Raw genomic sequence first — 23,088 nt, forward strand, 5'->3', positions numbered from 1 at the left:
TGATATAATTTCAAATATAGAATTATATTCATTATAATATCATTTTCTAGATTTTTTGGTAATTTTTAAAAAGATAATTTTCAGGTCAGGAGTTTTCCCACAAGCATTGAAGCACAAGAAAGCAAAAGGGTTAACGTCGTACTACCAGCTGGCGGTAGAGGGCAGTAGAGCTGTGAGGCTTCGCACCTGGTAAACAGAAGAGGGACGGCGAGGAAGAGAAGACGAAGAGGAAGGCGACCATGTTGATTTAAAGGAAGAAGAAACACAATAGAGGCGATTTATTTCAAGCAAATCCTGATAATAACGTGAACTGCGGAGGCAGCAAACAATCAGCCGCAAACAGCGTACGACGTGTCAAACCATCGCGAAAATAAGGTAGGTTTACGGCGCGTCCAAACACTTCACTTTCGATTAAAAAAACAGCCCGAGTGTTGTTAGCGAGCTAGCTAGCGCGCAGCTAACTTTAGCCCAGCCCGTGCTAGGCTAACGGCAGACGCATTATGTTGGCGATCGTGTTTATCGCGGCGTGTAACCTAAACACCACAAACAATGTCAACAAGCACAACGTGAATTTTATCAGCACCATTCATCCGCTAACTAACCCGAAAGTTTATGAAAATACGTCAAGCGTATGTTGCACTATTTTAGCAATTAGCTTGCTGAATGCTAACCGTGGCTTAACTCCGTACTTCTCACGAGACGCAACGTTGTAGACGATATCGCTATGCTAACTCTTCGCTTGGGGGATTAACTTCAGCAAATAGTTAAAATAAAAGGGTTAATTTACCAAGTTAACGCCGCTTGATGCTAATTGATGGGTATAATTTTGTAGACTAGTTTTGAAAAAGTGAGGGGAAAAAAACGGCAGCAAAAGTAAGTTGACGTCGGTTGAAAGGAAAGAGCTGGGCAGAAGTTCGTCCCAGCCAACTGAAGTTAACTCAGATAAAGTCTGTATTAATAGCCTGTTCTGACCGACATGAAACGACTGATAATTGATGGTATTAGTTGACATTATGACAGTTACGGTCAAAAGTCGAGGTTTTTAGACACTGGTAGTGGAAAATCACACCAACTTGGGCTCAGTCTAACACTTTGCAAGGTCACTTGTAGAGTTACTGTTAGCCAAGGCCTTAAACTTCACGAGGTTACGTTTGTTTTATAGTTCAGGACTGTACAGTGTGGACGAAATGTCATACCAGGGTTGCCAGGTCGGTGAGACAAAAGCAGCCAAACAACAACTCAAAACCAGCCCAAAACCCGCCCAACCTGGTATAAAAAGGGCCCAAAAATCAGCCCAATACCAGAGCTCAAAATATGCCCATAAAATTCCATATATGTTGCTTTTAAAGTCCAACAGCATTGCTATAATTGCAAAATGCACTATAATATCTGTAAAATAACACCGTAAACATTAAAGGCAATTTCACGAAACAGTTCTTTCACCTATTTAATTTACAGTATATCAGAACTTAAAATATAATATGGGATACCTTACTTCAGCTGAGTGGTGCTGATGATGTGATTGGTCATGTGCTGAGTGGCCTCACACAGCATTGGCATATTATTTGTCTGTGGAGCGTGTGACATATGTGGATAGTTTATATGCTGTTCTGGCCTGGAGTCAGTTTGACAGGATTTTGGTATAAACATTGGTCATTCAAAATATGAATCTTTATTCATGTCTGCCCAAGCCCAACCCGCAGACAAAATTTGTTACCCGCGGCGACACTTAAAAAGTAGCCCAATTTGGCGGAAAAACGGCGGACTTGGCAACCGTGTGTCATACCGCGATATTTTTGCCATATCTCGATAGTGATACAATACACGATATGACTGTGGGATCAAAGTTGAAGTGTAGCAGCAGTTAAAATCAGGCATGCTTCAAAAAAAAAAAAAAACAGTGTAAAAATGCAGCTACTAAAGAGTATTTTATTGATCAGATCAGTCAGCATCTTAGGCTAACCTTAACCCTGAACTCTGTCGTCCACACTTTTGCCTTTTGAGATATCAGTATTGTGTATCATGATATGAAAATATACTGACACATCAGTGAAAGATACATTGCAGTTTTGCCATTTCTCTGTATGTATTTAATAAGAATGTATGCAAAAGTATTTTCTCTAAATTATAAATCCATTGTAAGTCAAAATGATCTCATTTATCCACACCAAACCTCTTGTAGTCCATTCTCCTATCTACAACCACTGATTTTATTTATTTCTGACAGTCTTGTAGGCCAGATGCACACATTTCAAGCTTAGTCCATAAGGAAATAACACAATTTTAATATGCTGAGATCTTGCTTGTAGTGTACAAAGAGAGTAGGGATGAAATAGGCCGCAGTTTTGTGCATAACACGGTTCAAGTGGGACTGTTCAGCGACGGTCCAACGTAAAACAAATGTAACCTCAGTTCTGAGCTCTGGTGTTTGTTGGTGTTTGTATCATTAGCTGACGTGTTTGTTTCGTTTTCACGCTGCTTACAAAACATTTCTGTTGCCCTCTTCCTGTTCAGGTGACAAGCTTCAGTACTTGGCTGACTTGGAGGAGCAAGCGGGTTGATCACGCCCACTCTCGTACACTTCACACACCGAGGCAGGCCTGTGATCTCAGGGCAGAGAAGGTCTAACACCTGCAGCGTAAAGGAAACACACACACACAGACACACACACACCCAGAGGACTCCGAGGGAGACTTAAAGCTGTTTTGCTTTGGACTATAGTACCCCTTGTATGGTTTTTTGCTTTTCAGGAAACTGCTCTTTCACATGTGGAGTGACGTGTTCTCACACAGTGGGAAAATAAATATTGAACATTACAGACTCTATGATTTTGGGGAATATTTGTGCAAAAGTTGGAAATCTTATTTTCACGGACAAAGATACTGAGCATTTCTTATGAACTGGAAGCTAAAGCAAGAAGCATCGTTGGAATATAGCAAAGGAGAATTTTAACTATTGAACCAAGATTATATTGAAGAAGCTATTCCCCATGTTCAGATTGCCTTAGTTCTATTTCAGGACTTGAACTGCTTTGATACTTGTTCACATATAATTTTCTATATTGTGGGCAGGTATATTTATGCACATGATTGCAAATTTCTCTTCATTTTGAAGAGCTCTTGTATAAAGACTTTTTTGTTGTTATTGTTCGTACGTCAGTCACTCTTGTTGAGGGGGACCGAACTGCACGTACGTGTGTATATGTAAATACTACAAATTGACTTCTGTTGTAAAGCTTTGGACTTAAAAAGGAGAGAGAATATTGTTTGTTAATGCTTTATTAAACTTTTCTACTTTTGAAGAGAATTTTTAAAAACAAAAATCTAAGAGGCAAAAATTTAAACCTTGAAGAAAAAAAAACTCAAAAAAACTCAAAAAAACAAAGAAGAAAATGGCAACTGCTAGAACAGAAAATGTTGGCCCGGTTGTCATGGGACTGAACAAGCAGAACGGGCAGCTCAGAGGACAGACCAAACCAGCCACCATCCAGTCAGGACCCACAACTCAAGGAAAGGCCGCGAGCACGCCCCAGAAAGCAGGCAGCGCCCCCCAGGAAGGAGGAGGTATCAAGTTTGGAGACGACTGGAAAAAGAGCCTACAGCTCCCTCCCAAAGACAACAGGGTCAAAACCTCAGTGAGTTGAACTCCAAAGGTTCCTGATCTCACTCACACTCAGTTCTTCACTGTTGCCTTTTTAACCTTTAACCTTTTTAACTTTAAATTTTGTGTCTGCCGCAGGATGTGACATCCACCAAGGGGAATGAATTTGAGGACTACTGTCTGAAACGAGAACTCCTGATGGGCATCTTTGAGATGGGTTGGGAGAAGCCGTCACCTATCCAGGTATGAATAAAAATCACTTTTCATCATGATTATGAGCCTAAAGTGAGCTGTATTATGCCTTGATAGAAAAATCTTGAAAACATATTTAAAGTAACAGTAGAAAACTGTATTTTCCCCCATGTTGTTATAGGATTTAATCTAATAGCAGTGTCTGAAACAAAATAAATTTGGGGCTTCATTTGACTAGCAATGTTTGGCTGGATTTATTTTTTAGAAGTTTAAATTACAGCTGGAATATAGTTTTCAGAACTTTTTTGACCCATCTTACCTTAAAACTGGTGTGCGTTACTTCAGAGCTCATCCCCCCAATAACAATCCCCCCCCCCTTAAATTTCCCCTCAGGTAGCTTCAAATGCAGATTTTTTTCCCTCCCTATTATGCATTTTCTGCATCTACTTGTTTCGGTGCCTCATCAAAACTATATCATGCCTACACTTTTTTTAATTTATTTTTTAATTGCTGCATCAGTACATCAAAGTGTACATTATTTGATGGTTTAGCATCATTGTATGCACATTTCCATGCAATTCATCTAGACATATTTGACATCTTAGCATTTACGGGCATCTTGACCCAAATTCAAAATAAAAGACTGGTTCTAAACAAAGCTTTGCTGCAATGACAGGCATAGTTAAAAAGGTTAAAAATTTAAAAAAGTGAGACAACATGTTAAAGTGTGAGGGAAAACAAAACATTACTATATTAAAGACGATGTCAGAGCGGTGTTTTGTCCAGTAAAGGGCAGCGCACTGCTGTCACAGTGTGAGACTCAAACTGTTGATCCCCCGCAGGAGGAGAGCATTCCCATCGCCCTGTCTGGACGGGACATTCTGGCCCGGGCTAAGAATGGTACCGGGAAGAGCGGAGCATACCTTATCCCTTTGCTGGAGAGAATAGACCTGAAAAAGGACCACATACAGGGTGAGACACCGACGGGGGATGTTGGGCATATACTTAAAACGTGTTTTATTCTGCCTGCCAGACTCTCCTGCCTCTCTGTTTGCACTTTGTTCCTCAATGAAGCCACCACTCCTCCATCTCCTTACATTCAGTCCGCCTGTCCAGCACTTGATTCTTTCCTGTTCTGTTTTTATCCTCAGCAAGTAGCCTGCTTGTCTTCTGTCTGGTTTGTTCAGATGAATTATATTTGCAATTGTGATATGTCTTCCATCTGTTTGTCTATATTCCTACATCAGTCGTAATGAGCTTGAATACTTTTCCTTGCCGTAGCCATCGTCATGGTGCCGACCCGTGAGCTCGCCCTGCAGGTGAGCCAGATCAGCATCCAGATCAGCAAACACCTGGGAGGAGTCAAAGTCATGGCCACCACAGGAGGCACCAACCTGCGAGATGACATCATGCGCCTGGACGAGACCGGTAAGGACCGTGCCCGCACAGATCTGGAGGGCTGCATCGTGTGCCAACAGATATACAAGCTGATATGTAGGCATATTGGCTAATCAAGATCAGCTTTTTTTTTTTTTTTTTTTTTTTTTAAGAATTGCCTTGCAAAAAAAAAAAAAAAAAAAAATTACTTGGAACAGTTCTTTTTCATTAATGTGTTTGATTAAACTGAATGACCAAAGAATATTGTAACTGCAAAATAAGATGGCATACTCTCAAATCTTTTTTTAAAAAGACCTAGAGAATAACCTTTGATGTTAGAGAGGAAAGACGTGAGCACTCCGCTGTCAGTCAAAAAAGCCAGATATATTTTATGTTATATCAGTAAGTCTCAGTTGTCTCGAGGCTTAAAAACTTTTCTCCTGCCTTGTGTCTCTTCCCTTCCACTTCATGATTAAAGCGAACCGCAGTACATTTCATAGAAACATCACTTGGTCTTAACACTTTGTATATTCAGTCTAAATGTGCTGCTTTCTGCCTCCTTATCAGTGCATGTGGTCATCGCCACGCCTGGTAGGATCCTGGACTTGATAAAGAAGGGAGTGGCCAAAGTGGATAAAGTCCAGATGATGGTGATGGATGAGGTGAATAAAAATAATACAAATAAAATGATCAAATCTAGCCTTTTTGTTTCTTATTTATTTATTTATTTTTAAAGTTGCAACAGGTCTTAATGTTAAACCCTCTTTGCTTGCTCTCAGGCGGATAAGCTGCTGTCTCAGGACTTTGTGGTGCTCATCGAGGATATCATTGGCTTCCTGGCCAAGAACAGGCAGATCCTGCTCTACTCTGCAACCTTCCCGATCAGTGTGCAGAAGTTCATGGTGAGTGGTCAGCTATTGGCCGCACCTCCCAGCCAAACTGATGGCCCAGAGCCACTTGGCAACGCTGAGCTCACACTGCAGACCAAGCTGTTCTGACACTGTGCCTCAGCCCTGCATGTCTGTGTGCTTGTTTGTGTGTGTGGTTCACATTACTGTAGTCCTGGACTATAGTAATTGTGTTTACTAAAAGTCAAATGAACATATTTGATTAAATTTTCTGTTATTGACAAATCTGTTAAATTTCTTCATGTATTTCTTGCAAACTATGTTGCAATCATGTAAATCAGAGTAAATATTTAATACTGTTTTGATGTTGGATAAAAGCAACCGACTTTACTGTTTGATAACTAATGAACCATTTCAATGCTGTTAAAATGCTTAAATGACATCCTAGATGCCTGTTAGTGCTGTGTATAGTTATCAAAGCTAACATACATACTGTCTGAGTACGCCGATGCACTACCACCCACCCACCCTCATTCTTTCCTTTTGTTTTTGCTCCAGGCCAAGCACCTTCAGAAACCTTACGAGATAAACCTGATGGAGGAGCTGACTCTGAAGGGCATTACTCAGTACTACGCCTACGTCACAGAGAGGCAGAAAGTCCACTGCCTCAACACACTCTTCTCCAGGGTAAATGAATAACCAATGTAAAAAAAAAAAAAAAGATGAAGTGCACACAGCATCTTCTGGGCACAAACATACTCCTTTAGCCTTAAACTTAACAAGCCATACTTTTCGCCTAATACAGTCACAACTGCCCAATTCAAGACATTTCCAGAATGTACATGTGAAAAATCTGTGTCTTTAGCCTCCTGGAAAACTGTGGAACCACTAATGTTGACCACTAAAATGATGCAGTGCTTCATTTTTAATGTCCACTGCTGAAACCCGATCTCCTTTCTCTCAGAACACCAGGGTTGTGTCCTGGTTAATCGAATTTAGTCGTTCTAAGAAACTTAAGAATATGTTCGACACGTTTCCGAAGAGTCCGTCCTTGCATTAAATCATACTGTCATCATAATGACATTTCCCTGTGATTTTGACCAGAAACAGATTGCAGGTCTTATAGCAGAGGGAGCTTTTCAGTCAAACCATGATTGAGTATTATATATATATATATATATATTTTTCCCCCTCTGTCTGTAACAGCTTCAGATCAACCAGTCCATCATCTTCTGTAACTCCACTCAGAGGGTGGAGCTCCTGGCCAAGAAGATCACCCAGCTGGGCTACTCCTGCTTCTACATCCACGCTAAGATGATGCAGGTGAGGACCAGGCACATCACAGAATTTTTTAAAATATAATAATATATATATCATAAATAATGATGTTAATTGACTTTATAGTCTTAGATGGCAATTTAAGAAGTTTTTTGCTTTTTTTATTTTCAGGAATACAGAAACCGTGTGTTCCACGACTTCAGAAATGGACTGTGTAGAAACCTGGTCTGCACCGGTGAGTTTCTGTCGTTTACTGAGATATTTCATTGTGAGCAGTCGGCTGTGAAAGAGCCACATGTGTCTGACTTTCTGTCGACTTCCTGTAGATCTGTTCACCAGAGGTATTGACATCCAGGCCGTCAATGTCGTCATCAACTTCGACTTCCCCAAGAACGCCGAGACTTACCTCCATCGCATTGGAAGATCAGGTAAGATGCATTGTACTGTTCTGTTAAACAGTAGTCTCTTTGTGTCTTGAGGGAAAAGGAGTTTGTAAACAGTGTTACCAGTAAAAATAAAAAAATAGTAACAAATCAGAATGTACAGAAAACCAACAGACAGAGACTCATTAGCTCCGTGTAATGCAGTACAGGTTGGTGTAATGTCCCTTAGTGTCTACACTGAGGCAAAACCAGTGTGGTCTTCATGTGCAGGGGTATAAATACCAATTGTATACTTTAAGCCAAGTCCACATTAATTTTGAGGAATCTGAAAATGCATCTTTATTTCTCCACTGTGCCCTTTTATCCACACTAAAACTCCGCTTTTATCCAATGTAAACGGAGGGTTTTTTTTATGCTGTCCTCAGTGTTGTTTTGTGCATTGCTGTTACAGAGATTTCAGTCTTTTGGTATGAATGTCCAACTTCTCACTCTGCATTTGCATGAAAATGCCTTTTTCATGTTTCTCCAGATTATTGTGGACTTGGCCATAATTTGATTTTTATGGGGGGGGACTTGGAAATTTACCAGTAATCAGAATCTGATGTGCTGTGAATCAGATGAGCACATATTCAGCTGCTTAAAAGTGAATACGATAGTGGACACATGACTGTTTTTGTCTATACATTCATGTTCTCTTGTTCTCAGGGAGGTTTGGTCACCTCGGCTTGGCCATCAACCTGATCACGTCTGAGGACCGCTTCAACCTGAAGGCCATTGAAGACCAGTTGGTGACCGACATCAAGCCCATTCCCAGCAGCATTGACAAGAGCCTGTACGTGGCCGAGTTCCACTCCACCAACCCCGACTGCGAGGTGGAGGAGGTCGAGGAGAAGTCGGGGCGCCAACAGGACGGCTCTTAAAACAGGTGAGAATAAACGGCTGAGTAACGTCAGCATGCTCGTAGCTTACATGGTGACTCAATTGTGTCAAGTAAGTCTTTCTAATCTCAGTTTTGTCTTCCATCCAGGACAGTAGGACACACCAGGCTTTTGCACAAACATCAGCGCTTGCACACAGGCTTCAGGCAACTCTTCAGCTTCACATTTCACAACCTCAGTTAATTTCAGAGCCTGTCAAATGGATGTAAAGGCTGTTTATTTTTAAGCATTTCTTAGGCTTTTCCTCAATGAGCTGCCTACTGTTCTTTTCTTTTTTTTTTTTTTTAAATCAGTTGAGAAACCATTGAACCATATTGTTTTGCACCAAACTTGAATTGGCCCATGCATCTTGTATTTGAGCCTACTTGTCACAGTCCCTCCTTCCTAAAATGTATTTTTGTTAAAGCAATGCTATTTATGCAGCAGTGCAAATGGTTATCAAAGCTGTTTTGAACCCGTATAAAACCTTGTCCTTCGAAACTATTTTCATTGCCAGCAGAAAGGTCGGTCTCTTCGTAATGTTACAGTGGTGCACTTAACACCAGCCGTCGTCCTGTCCACTTAAACTGCTGTCGTCACTTAAGTGCCTTACTTACTCCTGTGTGCACCCATCCATTCATAACCTGCTGTCTTCTGTCATGCAGCAGAGTACGAGCACAAACAAAGTGAGTTATACGGTAACCCGAATTTATTTAGACATTCGTTATGCAAGGAACAAAACGTTGCTCACCGTCCTGCTGGGACATGCAGAAACATGGCTCAAACTCCTTGAACACCATCCTGAATGTGAATGTTGCAATAAAAAGGGCAGCTTTATTTAAACACTGCGTGACTGTTTTCCCTTTCACTATGAATTCCATACGTGCAGAGACGGCCTAAAGGCTTTAGGTCCCTTACTGATAATACGGATGGTAGCCCACAACCGAACGAACGGGGTGGGAAATTAACACCAGCCACATGCTGGATAATTACGGCTGTCACTTGATGAGTTAATCTACTGAACCAGCCGTTTTTAGCCTGTAGCCAGACGCCATCGTGACGTTCTTTTTCCATTTAAAAACAAAAATTATTTGGCTGTTGATTATTGTAATCCATCAGCACTGTGGTCGGTGATGAAAATTGGTTTCCTGTCCTGCATCTGAAACTGGTTCACAACAGTTTTGATCAGCTACTAGGGCTCGTCAATAAACTTGATGCACAGAACTGATCAGTTTTGTATCGATGGTCATCACAGGCTCAGTTAGATGAGACGCAGAGCTGCTGAACATGGTGGATGGATGGCCTCTGTCGGGTGGTTGGTGCAAAACAATGGTTTGACTTTTTTTTTTTTTTCCCCACCCCATCTTTAGGTTTGTCAAAACAATATTGTGAAAATATACAGTGGAGTTGATTTAAATATGCATTTTGGAAGCCCTCCTAAGTTACAATTTCCTTGTTTTGCATTTTTCTTTTTAAGCCCCGTGCTGACCAGTTCAAGTCTGTGAATGTATTTGATGCCAGAGTACACTTTGCAGCCCAGTGGTTGAATGCCAAACTCTAAAGCATTTTTGAAACCTCTCACTTGCAAGTTTTGTACATATTTCTGCTGTTGGATTGAAATTTGCATCTCCAAAGTGTAAACTCTAAAGATTTAAAGAGATTTAAAAGGGGGAAAAATTTGCTCTCTGGCAGCCATGCTCTTTTGAAATTCTGGGTTTGAAACGGTTTCTCGAACCTTCGGGTCGTGAAAGTAGCTGAAACAAAAAAGGACCACATAAACCCATGATTGTGCTAAAACCACGAAAATGCATTTTTTTTTCTGCAACAGCAGTAATATCTTCACAAGTGTGAGAGGTTTTTATTTATTTTTATTTTTTTTTATTATTTTCCCCCGGCACAGCTATGTTTTATTGTGAAAAACGTGAGGGAGTTTGTGAAGGGTGGGTTTTGTTTTGAAAGCAGACTTGTAGCATCTTTGAACAGGCAGCTGTGACTCTTTGTGTGTGTGTATGTCCCCCCCTTAAAAAGCTTCACTAATGATAAAAGACAGAAAAAATATAGTATTTTTGCTTTTAAAATTTTTATTTTTGACAATGCTTAAAGCAGGTCGGGGGGGGGGGGGCATTGTGAGGCTTTAGCACTGGGGTGAAGTTTGGGTGGGTTTGCATAAGCCAAGTCTTTAAAAAGGTGCTCTCAGGGCATCTTGAATCTTTCCTTCTCTCCGGTTCTTAAAAACTTCAGCACAACAGTGGAGCACAGCCCGTCGTTTTGATTGGAAAGTGAAGACGGCAAACAGTAAAATTCCTCCGAGCAGCTGTTTGCTTTGTGTTTTAAGTGCTGGAGAGAGCGCGGCGACACACAGGAGAGAGTTTTCTCGAAAGCGTTGAAGCACTGTGATCCTCCGGACGCCGTTCCACGTTCCCGCGATGGACGATCCGAGTGTTTGTGGTTTCGTTTTCGACGACGGCTCCCTCCAAATTCCACTAGGGCAATCTTTATACGAGGTGTTCAGGATCATTTTGAGGAAACAAATTGTAAATGATTCATTGTTTACACAGCTCGTTTACAATTAACTAAAAAAAAAAAAAACAGAAAAAAGAATATTTGCTTCATAACGGTGGAGGTAGAATTTTGTTTCCCTCTTTTTTTAAAATAGATTTTTCAGGATTTACATTGAAGCAAAACCAAAAAAGCGGAATGTTGTGTGAGAGACACTGGGTGTGTGAGTGATGAGTGTGTGTGAGTGTGAGAGTGTGTGAGCGAGAGAGCGAGACATCTGTATGAATAAGGTGTGTGTGTGAGAGGATGAGCTGTGTGTTGATGGCTGTGACTTAAAAAAGACGTTTACATGCAGCTTCATGTTTAAGTTTCCATCTTATTCCAGCTGATGTCATTGGATTGGAATGAAAAGGCGTTTCTTGGAGTTTCTGTCGGGTTTTAGGCGGCTGGACGTCCGGCTGACATGTTTCAGGGCCATAAACACAGAGTGAGAGGGAATCTGTCCTGTCAGCAGGTTGAAGCTGCATGTAGGCGTGTAAAAGGTGTATGTCGGCTTTCTGTTGTGCTCACACGCACAGAATTTGTCGTGTTCATGTTGGCGACATACAACGTCTTAAATATCTGTGTGTGTGTGTGTGTGTGTCCATGTGTCAGGGATGGCGATTTTATTTATTTTGTTGTTGTTGTTTTTTTTTTTTTTTCCATACCCTATTTGAGGAGCAAGAGGGTAGTGACATAAATCTGATTTTTTTTTTTTTTTTTATCCCTGGGAAATTTCCACTTTCCCTTTTCTTTTCCATGTTTTGTTTTTCCCGATCCACATCCCTGATTTACATAATCTCCTCTGTGAACCAGCAGGAAAACAACAGTGTCACGTCTGAACCATCAAGACTTGATGCATTATTATTATTATTATTATTATTATTATTATTATTATTAATAATAATAATAATAATAGTATTATTAATTGATCAGGCTTTCAACTGTCTGGATTTCCAAAAAAAAATAAAGGAACTGTTATGAGCAATTAGTCATAATAAGTTTAAGCCTATTTCCAACTTTTGTCAAAGTTTGGCTCCTAAAACCCTCCACCGTTTCAGACTCTGTATTGCTCAGACAGATTTCTCAGATTTCAACAGAAAATGCATCGATCCATCGCTCTGTCCCTGTCTGGTTTCTGATGCTCCGGTCACAGAGGAGGCCGCGTGTGTGAAGTGAATGTTGAGTTTGTCAAAATGTCTTCTGTCTCAATGTGTGCACTCTGAACTGTGGAGTCAGGCGTGCTGATGGGGGGGTGGGGGGTGGGATGTCGTCATAAACCAGTTTGGGGTAACTTATTCAAAAAAATTCAAAAAAAATATTTTGTAATAGCAGCAGCTAAAGGGTTTGGATTTGGGATACGAAGTAGAAATTGCTGCTTGAATTGAAATTTGGCACATTGTTAATCGGCGGAAATGATAAATAAATGCACACCCCCCACGTGAAATTGTATTAAAGGCTGAATCGTCCCGAATATTTCTTCGGTGCATCGTGAAATTTAATTGGAGCTCTATTTGTGCTGCACTAATAAATAAATAAATACAGATACGATCATGCTCTCAGACGATTTCAGCCAAATTTAATGAGAAACTCGGTAACAAAATAGTCCGGTATGCTGGGGAGAGAGTTACAGCAGTGTTTTTTTTTCCTGCCATACGGATGGAAAACAGTGGCTATGAGTGTAAATTGGCTGTCAAAATTTTTTTACTTCCAGAAAAACCCCTCCCCTCATCCCTGGAAAACAACTTAAGTATTCTCTTTATTTCAAAATGTTCTCCTGCAGTCACAAAACAAGACGTTTGAGGTCATTTTAGAGTTCAGTTGTTCTGTATCTTCTGTAGTTTTTGTACCTTAGCGGCTAAATCCCCCCCTTTCCTAATCCAGTGTTCAGCCCCGAGTCGACTCAAGGTACAAAATCACAGACTTTTTTTTTTTTATTATTATTATTTGGAAGAATTACATCAGCCTAAAACCTCATCTGTGTTCACGTAGTCGGTAAATGTTTCTTTCTGTTTTTTCAGTGTCCAGTAGTTCTCTTTGCCATGTAGGTCATTAGGTTAAAAAAAAAAAAGAGAAAGAAAGAAAGGGAAAAAAGTAACATGTCTGATTGGCTTGGCATTGCAACAAATGGAAATGTCATTCGAAAATGTTAATGTTTTGTTAATGTTTGTCCCTTTTTAGTGTCCCTGTAAAATGCAGTGAAGAGGCAGGAGGTGTTTTCAGTGACTTGTGCTGATAACTCTGTCCTCTACTGCTCTGATAACATGGAAATAAACGCAGGGGTTATGAAACTGAATAAAACTGATCTGAAGATGACCTCGTCTGTGCTGTGTTTGTTTGCTTTTTTATCTTTACAGGCTTTAGCTGACTTGTGATTCAGGCCAATGAACAATCAAAGCATGTTGATTTTATAATTGATTGATCAATTGGAAAGGATGCAGGGTATCAGAATCAGAAACACTTTATTTATCACAAGGGAAAGGGGGCAGATTCTCAAATTATTGAAGTTGCACTATAAGAAATAGAAAAAGAAACAATCGAAACACGTGCGCTAGAGAGCTGTTAATCATAAATCCTACACAATATTACAATAGATACAGAAATATGAAATTGAGTAATGCAGTTCAATGCAACAGCTCTACCATAAATTCTACCTTTTAACAAAGTTTATACTGTTCAGTTTATGTGGAGAATGTGTAAACTATAAATAAACTGAGGTTGTAGTTTGCGGAAATCTCGTACTGGACTACATTATACTGAGAGGTGTTTCCGATTTTTTGTCCTCCTCATTCAATCCAATCCAATCCAATCCACTTTATTTATATAGCACAATTTAACAAACACAAGGTTTTCCAAAGTGCTGCACAGCAAGATAAAACACCACAAAATAACACAACAAAAGCAGAATAAAAAGGTTAAAAAAAACACAGTAGGATAACACGATAAAATAAGATAAGATCAATTAAAAATAAAATCAGATAAAGTAAATAATAATAATAATAATAAAATAAAACAAAATAGGATATAATAAATAAAATATATTAAAATATTAAAATTAAAAATATTAAAATAAAATAAAATACTAAAATAAAAAATAAAATAAAGTAATAATACAATTATAATTTTAATAGAATAAAATAATGTAAAATGCACTGCCCGCACAGCATAAAAGAAAAAAAAAAAATCATATACAATGAGGAGGGACAGAATCGTGGAAACACCTCTTAATAAAATGCAGTATTATGAGCTCAAAGCCAAACATAGAGGTGAATGAACACCTCTGTTACTGTGACAAAAGAAACCCTAAGCATTACAGGCAGCAGGAAAATGAACTTTATGGGGAAACAGTTGGATTGGACATTTGTTTTCCAGATAATTTTAAGCCCCTCGTGCTGCCATTTGACCTTGAAACCGTTTTTTTTCCTTTAAATTTTACTCGATTGCGCTTCAACCAAACGACGCTGAAGTTCTGCGCCAATCGTGACCCTCAGAGCCCATCGCCCCGCCCCTCCTCGTGTGACTACGCTTCCATTAGCCAATTATCTTTGAGTGGAGGCGTAGCCCGGGCGGTAAACCCCGCCTCCGACTCTTCAGCATGGCCGGACTTGCTGGCTGTAGATGAGACGATTGACAGGCGTTTCTGCCAACCACGCTCCAGAGTCGAGGACCTTTATCCAATCAACGCGTCGTTTAGTAAAAAAATAGGCGGGACTTAGCGTTAACGTGTCTTCTTCTATGGTTAGAACCCGGTGGCACTTCCGGCTGCATCGTCCTCTGGAAATCACGACGTGAGTACCATTAGCTAACATTAGCTCTGCATTTCTACCACGAGGCTTCATTGGCGCTAGATATTTACCGCATCCAATTTTCAGCAGCGGATTTAAGGCAGATTTGCTCTTTATTTCGGTTCATAGCGGCGGCGCTTTGTTTGTCGGGACGCTGTCAGGCACTTTAAATGCTCATTCAAACGCTAGCAAGCGAGCTAGCCGCCTGACGTTAGCCGCAGCTTGGCTAACGTTGGATAAGCAGCTCGCGAGCTAACCAGGTTTCATTCAGAGCATCACGTGTAAGTTATGAACCAAATGAAAATCAACAAAGTGGCTGCCGTCATTTGAGTTTATCTTGTCTCGCTGTTTTAGCTGTTTGTTGTTTTTTTCCTAGCTGCTAGCTGCTTGTTTCAAATGAATGGGCTCGGCTAATCTGTGTGGCTCAGGCTGTCATTCATGCTGCGCTGCTGGTCACTACATATATTAGTCCAGTCATTTTACAAAAAAAACCTAGGACAAATTGCAAGAGAAGCAAACTCAACTGATTTTGGATCCTCAGTTTGTCCTGAGTGAGGGAAAAAAAGTCCCAAGAAATCCCATTGGTGGAAAGTTTTGAAAATCACCTATTTATGACCACATATTACCAAAAAACACTGTTTTTAAAAACACAGGGGAAAGAGGTTCCAAATTTTACTTTCAGATATCACTGTAAAAATTCACAAGTTGATTACACACACAAAGACAAGAAAAAAAGTCAATTACAAGTTCTTTGAATTATTCTGCCAGAAGAGACATTTAAACAGTGAATTAAAAGGTTACTATGTAACAGTGAATTAAAAGGTTACTATATACATAGTAACCTTTTAATTCACTGTTTAAATATGTGTTCTGGCATTTATTCCTTATATTCCTTATTAGCGCATATCAAATCAGATAATGTGTGATATGCATGTGTAAACAGAATAATTCAAAAAACTTGTAATTGACTTTTTTTCTTGTCTTTGTGTGTGTAATCATCTTGTGAATTTTTATAGTGATATCTGAAAGTAAAATTATGAACCCCTTTCCCCTGTGTGTTAAAAACAGTGTTTTTTTGGTAATATGTGGTCATAAATAGGTGATTTTCAAAACTTTTCACCAATGCGATTTCCTGGGACTTTTTTTTCCCTCACTCAGGACAAACTGAGGATCCAAAATCAGTTGAGTTTGCTTCTCTTGCAATTTGTCCTAGGTTGACCCCAATTTTGGCCTAAAATTACTGGACTATATGGCCGATTGTAGCTGTTGGAAGCAATGTTTGATTCACTGTTGATCTGAGTTTGAGGCACAATCACGTTACCAAGCTTCACGTCACTAAATGTTTGCCAGAAATCGCGAGAGAAAAGAGAAAAGCAGCCGGGTTTATGGAAACAAGCCCCAAACAGGCGACCTTACCTGACATTTATTTGGGATTTCATGAGCATCCTTTAAAAAAAAAAAAAAAAATTCTCTAACTTGTAATTTTACTCTAAAGAAGTTGGTCCAAACCAGCTGGCCATGAAGAATGAATGAATGAAAATGAAAATTAAGAAGTTGTCTATGACTATTACAAGCTGGCCAAGTAATTAAATCAATGCATGCAGAACAAAGATACATTGGTGGCCTTTAGTTTCTATGTAAAAGCCCAAAGTCGCTCATAATAAGCTGACTTGGCAACACTAGGTCTCACCCACATTATGCTTGTCTCAGCCACCAATCCACTGTCTGAATTTCTCCCTTATTTTTTTGCCCTCTCAGCATGGGCAGTGTTTTGGCTGCCAGCTCCCCCAACCCACCCCCGGCCTCTGGTGCCGCCGGCCCGGGGCTGACAGTGCCACCGGGTTTCGGCATGCCCCCGGTGTCCCCAGTCATCTCCCCTGCTGGCTCGGCCTCGGGCCAGCAGCCGGAGGCAGAAAGTTCTCTGCCCAACCCGGGCGCGTTCGAGGAGTGTCATCGCAAATGCAAAGGTACGTGCAGATAAACTGTCAGATAGTCCGATTTGGCATTCAAGACTTCAGCTCGAGTTTTTGTGTTTTTTAGAAGAACGGACCGAGGGAGGGTCAGTCACCTGCCTCCTCAGCAAGGTTATATTGTTGCCACTAAAGTGGAAAAAGCCTGTTTAGCCAGTTACTGCCTTCGTATGTTGGCTGTCTACATCACAAATCTCTTGTTTCCTCCTGACAGAGGTGTTCCCTATGCAGATGGAGGGCGTCAGGCTAATCGTCAATAAGGGCCTTAGTAATCACTTCCAGGTCAGTAAAGCTCCCTTTTCATCAGTGTGTTACACTCAGACTAGGGGCTGGTAATCAGAAGGTTCCTGGTTCAATCCGCGGTCCTTGAGCAAGACACTGAACCTCTAACTGCTCCTCATGGGCAGCGTGGCACCTTGCATGAGAGCTCCTGCCATCTGTGTGTGTGTGTGTGTGTGTTAATGTGAGGCAAACACTGCAAAGCGCTTGTAGTGGTCAGTGGCTGAACAAATATAAGAAACACTATCTAATTGCAGGATCTGTAGTTTTTTGATAAAGGTAAAACAAATTGGTCTAAAATTGTTTCCCAAATGTAAGAGAACATGTTTGTTTGGTACAGACTCCAGCAAAAATCATACTATCATCACTGTAACCACGTTTCCAGTGAAAATGAACATAATTTATAATTGTTTTTCCTTATGAAATAGTAAATCTTATCCGGACCATATCAAGATTCGTTTATTTGCCATATTGTTCAGTCCCAATAAAAATTCAGTCCATTTCCTGCTCAAAAGTTGAACTATAGATGATATGATGGCGACGAGCTGGCGATGAGCTGCGGGTGTGGTAATGGTTAATGTTTTACTTGTTTGTTTTTTTATTTCCTACAAGGTGAACCATACTGTGATGCTGAGCACCCTGGGAGATTCCAGCTACAGGTTTGGTGCCACCTACGTCGGCTCGAAGCAGACGGGTCCAGCAGAGGTACGCTGTTTGTGAAAGGTTTGTATTTTCCTCTTGGGAGTTTTCCAACTGTGTCATAAATGTCCTGGCCCTTTTCCTCAGTCGTTTCCAGTCATGGTGGGAGACATGGACAACAGCGGCAGCCTTAATGCCCAGGTCATCCACCAGCTCACTGACAGGATACGATCCAAGGTGGCCTTCCAGGTAAACTGTCTGCTCTAAGCTGCTCTCTTAGTCGCTTGGATTTTTCCCCCCGTATCACCTTTTTAATGAGGACAGGTGGGCTTTGTTAAACATCGCAATATTTGGTTAAAGTCCCCATGAAATGACCTCCAATGACCTCTTCTTCCTTTAAATCATTATCTTATCGTCATCACTCTGCACTAATGGTTGTAAATTAAAATTTCAACCCGTAAAACTTTCACAAATCTTTAAACATCCTCTCTCATCCACATATCCCTTGAAATCAAATTGCGCTTCTCTCCCAAACTGATATCCTGTTGGGTTAGGGTTTGGTCTGTCCAGCCAAAACATCCTGTTTCAACAGGAAATGCATCAAATCAACAAAGTAAGAGGCTATTTAATGGGGTCTAAGGTCTAACAGCCCACAGATGTGCGATGTAGCTCTGATACAACTTGCTTGGCCATAATAAGTTGGTCTGCTAGTTTGCCTCCATTTCACCGTGAGTGATGTGAAGTTTGTCTTCTGTCTCCCATGTCGTCAGACACAACAGCAGAAGTTTGTGAACTGGCAAGGCGATGCCGAGTTCAGGGGAGAGGATTTCACTGCTGCTGTTACTCTCGGAAACCCAGATGTTGTTGTAGGCTCCGGTACGTCATCAGTTCTCTCTTACAGCAAAAATGTCCAGACTAACATACCATTTGTTGTTCTCAATAGAAATGGCACATCACTGAATTTAGTGTACACAGTTAAATGAAGAAAAGCTGCTATTTGGATAAAATTTGTAATTTAGGATCCTATTTGTCACATTTGTCAATCAAGGACTTATGTTACCTACTATGCTTTAAAAAATACTTATTATTTTCTGTCGGTGATCATTTTCCAATATGTGATTTGCAAGTGGTTGATATGTAATTCAAACAAAATTCCCCTACTGTTTGTTTTCAGCAGGAATTGAATCGAGCTGAAACTGATCAGCCTGTTGTTTTGCTTCTGTGCGGCTCTCAGGTATTGTTGTAGCTCACTACCTCCAGTCCATCACCCCGGCCCTGGCACTGGGAGGGGAGCTGGTTTACCACCGCCGGCCGGGAGAGGAGGGCACCGTCATGTCTCTAGCCGGCAGGTACACAGGTGAGCTGCAGTTTGATCGCGGTGGAGCCTGGGCTGATGGCCACAGTGGTTGAATTCATTCACACTGGACACAATATACCAGCAGGCACCCATCATTTATGAGTTCAAGTGTTTTCATCTTCACTTCTCCAGAAGATAATGTGTTCATTTGCAGCGTCTGAATGATGGGTTCAATTTCTTCCCTGTGCAGGCAGTAACTACATCGCCACACTGACATTAGGGGGCGCAGGAGCTCACGCCTCATACTACCACAAAGCTAATGACCAGGTAGTGTCTGACCTTTGTCTCTTATGTATCAGGGCTTTGTTTACAAGTTTGAAAACATTAAGTTATCCACAGCTACTATCAGATCCATGTGTTTTGTCATGCATTTTGCCAGGATGTCACTATCTGCATTATCCTTGATCTGGCTGAGTGTTGGGCTTGTCTTTGTCTTTACAGCTGCAGGTCGGCGTGGAGTTTGAGGCGAGCACCCGTATGCAAGACACTAGTGTATCATTTGGCTACCAGCTAGATGTCCCTAAAGCCAATTTACAATTCAAAGGTATGATCTGTATACAAACCGTTTATAAAGAACATCTTTTAATCCAGTTATATCCACAACAGGAAATTTAAGTTGCACTTTGACATTTTTTAACCTGCTAAATATGTTTAAAAATAGAAAAGAAAATCAAAACATTTGCTGATGTCTGCCAAGTGACACACTGTCCAGCCAGAGTTAAAATGAGTTGGAGATTTAGGTGTGTTTATTTATCTAGGCAATTCAGTTAAACGTCTTAAATCTGAGATCTGACAAGAGGCCTCATTTGGAGAACAGACAAAAACAGGAGGAAGAGAAAATACAGCTTTTTGACAGAGCTCAAGAGAAATGTAAATGAGAAAAAAAGAGCAAAACATGAGAAACAAGGGCCTCAATAAAAGTTAGTGTATTTTTTCTAACATGGGCTTACGTATTGGTCGTATTTTAACCAAAATACTTGACTTCCTCTGTGGCATTGTTTACATACAGCAGTGCCCTTGCATAACTCTTCAGTACCTTCTAAATTATTCAAGCCAAAGTTCTTCCAGACTTTGGATTTAAAGTGTGGAGGCGCAGCATGAATCTTTTTTTTTTTTTTTTTAATCTAATTTCAGTCAGTGATTCCTGTGATGATTTGCTAAGTGACTGCAAATTAAAAAAAAAAAAAAAAATCACATAAGGACCAAGCATAAATTCAGGCCCGGGTCAGCATGGCAATATAAAAATCATTCAAAAACAAAAAAAAAAAGCTGCAATTGTAACTGCTTTTTTCTCCCCCTCCACCCTTAATGGCTACACTGAAAGAAAAGTCAGTTATGCTAAGAAATAGTTTCATGTCTCTTAATTTGCCCCACTTACAGCACACACCCATAACCTGTATTTATTATATCTATTTTTGATACTACTGTACATATTGTTACATTGTTTTTATTTATATTCAGTTTCCTATTGTCTGTTTTTGAGTGTCCTTTTTCGCTGCCTGTAGAGCTGCTACGCTGATTTTCACAGTAATGTTGGTGACGATGTTAACAGTGACAAAGGATTCTTATTCTTATGAGAACTCTTATTAAAATGTTTTTATCCTTTTGTATAGTCCTGTGAATTCCATGTATTTATAGTTGTTTGTTTCTTTCTGCTCCCCCCTTTGCAGGATCACTAGATAGTAACTGGGTAGTCGGTGCTACGTTAGAAAAGAAGTTGCTCCCCCTGCCGCTCTCGCTGGTCCTCTGCTCCTTCCTCAACCACCGCAAGAACAAGTTCCAGTGCGGTTTCGGCGTCACCATCGGATAGACGGACTGGAAGCGAGGGGGTCTCGGCCCCCAGGCGGACCTCGCAGAGTGGACACAAGCTGTGGACAACCAGACTATGCCATGTACGCACCTCAGCATCGCATCACCTCCATTTGTCTCATCTCTTAGGGAAAAAAAAAAGCAAAACAGATTGGCTCTTCATCATGTTATCAGTTCCCCCGGTTGTTTGAGTGATGCTACATAATATGTGGTTTAACGGAATCACTGGAACGTAATTATGTAAATAAAATGCATCTAGTCGTGTTAAATTAATCACCAAATTAATCGAGTTAATTGTAAGAATGTTGTTTGTCAGACTCTGGTGATGACGGTCGACTGTGGACTTCAACACAAGAACATCAGCCAGTAGGCGGTAGACGGACGTGAACACACATCTGTTGTCAGGAGGCGCTGCTGAATTCCAGTTACGTTTGTTTTTATCACTTGAATCAGTGCCTGTCGCATTTGGTTTTGCTGTTTTTGAATTTTATGCGTTTTTGTACTGTAAAGTCAGTCTCTGCGTGAAGTGGATGAAATTGTCCTCATTTGCTTGTCCATGGTGGGGATTTTCTCAGTTACAGGCAGGGGTTGTAGTCCCAGGACGGAGTGTACGTCACGGCTCACAATTCATCGTTTTGTTTTGTCGCCTTTTTTATGGTACATATATATGGATCAGCATATTACCTGTATATATCTCTTGGAACTGATAAATTCCATTTCTTACAAAAAGCAGCTGGATGTCTTGTCTCTTGACTTAAGTCATTTTTATCACTAGAAAAGTAATTCTTCCAAAAAGTGGTGTATTATCTTGACTAGCCACAAGGAGGCGCTAAACTCAGGCTCAGTAAACAAACCTGCATATCAGCTGTCATGATCGCTTAAGTTTGTAGTCTAATTGTCTTTCATGCCCAGTCTGGAAGATGTTTCTGGGGTTTCAGTGGGTGAAGATGATGAATCATTGAAGTATAGATCTGAAAATAGTTTTTATAGAGAAAACTCTGATGGCCTGTTGCACAGATCTCGAGTAGAACGTGATCTTTTGTCCTGCAAATTAAAGACTTAACCCCTTCTCTCATGTTGCAGGGTCAATTTCAGAATACATGTACACACACACACTTAATGTGGCCACTGTGCAATCTAACACAATCCAACCCAGTCCACCTGTTGTGCCATAAAGTTTCCTTTTCTGCTGCCTATAATGCTCAGGTTTTCTTTTAGTTACAGTAATAGAGGTGTTCATTCACTTCTATGTTTGGCATTGAGCTCATAGTCAGTGCTGCTGTTGGACTGGACTGCATTTTATGGAGAGGTGTTTCCACTATTCTGTCCCCCCTCATTGTATATGAATAGGAAGGACAAAAAATCAGAAACACCTCTCAATATAATGTAATTCAGTACAAGACCTCTGCAAACTACAACCTCAGTAATAAACACAGAATTAAATTTAGTAGTATAAACTTTGTTAAAAGGTTGATTTTATGGCAGAGCTGTTGCATTGAACTGCGTGAGACTGTACAGGTGGAGCTGATAGAGAGACCACTGAGTGTATACTGGAGTTGGTTGGGACGCAGTGTGTGTCCTGTGGGTGAACGTCTCTAAACTGATTTGGTGAGCAAACAGTGAGTGAAAAATGAATTTATCAAAGCATTTCAACCCGATATGGATCTTCAATGAGCAGTACCAACAGGTTAAACATAGGGTTAAACATAACAATGCACTTAGGTATGGTACTAGTTATGTGGATCAATATGTAAGTCACTGTGTGTGTGTTGATCTACAAAGTGATTTAGGAGGTGTGAGCCAGTACATTACATACTATTACCTTCTCTACCCTTAGTGTGTTGTTTATTTAATTTTTTTTTAAACCCATAACCCTGATCTCTGTAGATCAAGAGGCTGTAAGACACCAAAATTAGTTGGATCATCCAAAATTGAAGTACACTTTTGTTCTTCATTGTCTGGTTTTAAATGTTAACCTAACAATCAAACAAGTGTCTCACCCAGAAAACAATGGATTATTAGGAATATTGATTAGTATCAATGAATGCTTCAACAACACAACCTGATAACCTGAGTATGGACTACAAATGTCCAGAGTGGCAAGGATCTGAGTCCA

The 23,088-nt window shown here is 40.4% G+C and overlaps 2 protein-coding genes across 5 annotated transcripts; both read left to right on the plus strand.

The window, feature by feature from the left end:
• The first annotated feature begins 214 nt into the window (after positions 1-214).
• Positions 215-13,449, plus strand: LOC115367848 (probable ATP-dependent RNA helicase ddx6). 3 transcript variants are annotated; one of them, XM_030063799.1, is made up of 13 exons: positions 215-375; positions 2,515-3,634; positions 3,739-3,843; positions 4,635-4,764; positions 5,074-5,220; positions 5,737-5,831; positions 5,949-6,071; positions 6,576-6,704; positions 7,224-7,340; positions 7,467-7,530; positions 7,622-7,723; positions 8,384-8,603; positions 8,689-13,449. In XM_030063799.1, the coding sequence occupies exons 2-12, from the start codon at positions 3,392-3,394 to the stop codon at positions 8,596-8,598; spliced, it is 1,470 nt and encodes a 489-aa protein (XP_029919659.1). In that variant the 5' UTR covers positions 215-375; positions 2,515-3,391; the 3' UTR covers positions 8,599-8,603; positions 8,689-13,449. The 3 variants fall into 3 exon arrangements, with proteins under 3 accessions (XP_029919659.1, XP_029919657.1, XP_029919658.1); XM_030063797.1 differs by having other exon boundaries at positions 8,706-13,449; XM_030063798.1 differs by having other exon boundaries at positions 8,711-13,449.
• A 1,366-nt stretch (positions 13,450-14,815) lies between these two features.
• tomm40l (translocase of outer mitochondrial membrane 40 homolog, like) lies at positions 14,816-21,701 on the plus strand. Of its 2 annotated transcripts, none has more exons than XM_030063800.1 (10): positions 14,816-14,921; positions 16,677-16,885; positions 17,103-17,170; positions 17,780-17,872; positions 17,954-18,055; positions 18,577-18,682; positions 19,041-19,163; positions 19,354-19,430; positions 19,605-19,707; positions 20,834-21,701. In XM_030063800.1, the coding sequence occupies exons 1-10, from the start codon at positions 14,869-14,871 to the stop codon at positions 20,971-20,973; spliced, it is 1,074 nt and encodes a 357-aa protein (XP_029919660.1). In that variant the 5' UTR covers positions 14,816-14,868; the 3' UTR covers positions 20,974-21,701. The 2 variants fall into 2 exon arrangements, with proteins under 2 accessions (XP_029919660.1, XP_029919661.1); XM_030063801.1 differs by lacking the exon at positions 14,816-14,921 and adding an exon at positions 15,057-15,199 and having other exon boundaries at positions 20,834-20,973.
• Positions 21,702-23,088: the final 1,387 nt, after the last annotated feature.

The sequence above is a fragment of the Myripristis murdjan genome, chromosome 11 (genome assembly GCF_902150065.1).
Source record: "Myripristis murdjan chromosome 11, fMyrMur1.1, whole genome shotgun sequence".
Taxonomy (NCBI): domain Eukaryota; kingdom Metazoa; phylum Chordata; class Actinopteri; order Holocentriformes; family Holocentridae; genus Myripristis; species Myripristis murdjan.

Excerpts from the sequence above, each read along its gene's own strand:
- LOC115367848 (XM_030063799.1), top strand. The coding sequence starts at position 3,392 with ATGGCAACTGCTAGAACAGAAAATGTTGGCCCGGTTGTCATGGGACTG. Across the intron at positions 3,635-3,738 it reads ACAACAGGGTCAAAACCTCA|GATGTGACATCCACCAAGGG; the intron begins GTGAGTTGAACT and ends TGTCTGCCGCAG. Across the intron at positions 7,724-8,383 it reads CCATCGCATTGGAAGATCAG|GGAGGTTTGGTCACCTCGGC; the intron begins GTAAGATGCATT and ends TCTTGTTCTCAG.
- tomm40l (XM_030063800.1), top strand. The coding sequence starts at position 14,869 with ATGGTTAGAACCCGGTGGCACTTCCGGCTGCATCGTCCTCTGGAAATC. Across the intron at positions 14,922-16,676 it reads CGTCCTCTGGAAATCACGAC|CATGGGCAGTGTTTTGGCTG; the intron begins GTGAGTACCATT and ends TTGCCCTCTCAG. Across the intron at positions 19,164-19,353 it reads TCTAGCCGGCAGGTACACAG|GCAGTAACTACATCGCCACA; the intron begins GTGAGCTGCAGT and ends TTCCCTGTGCAG.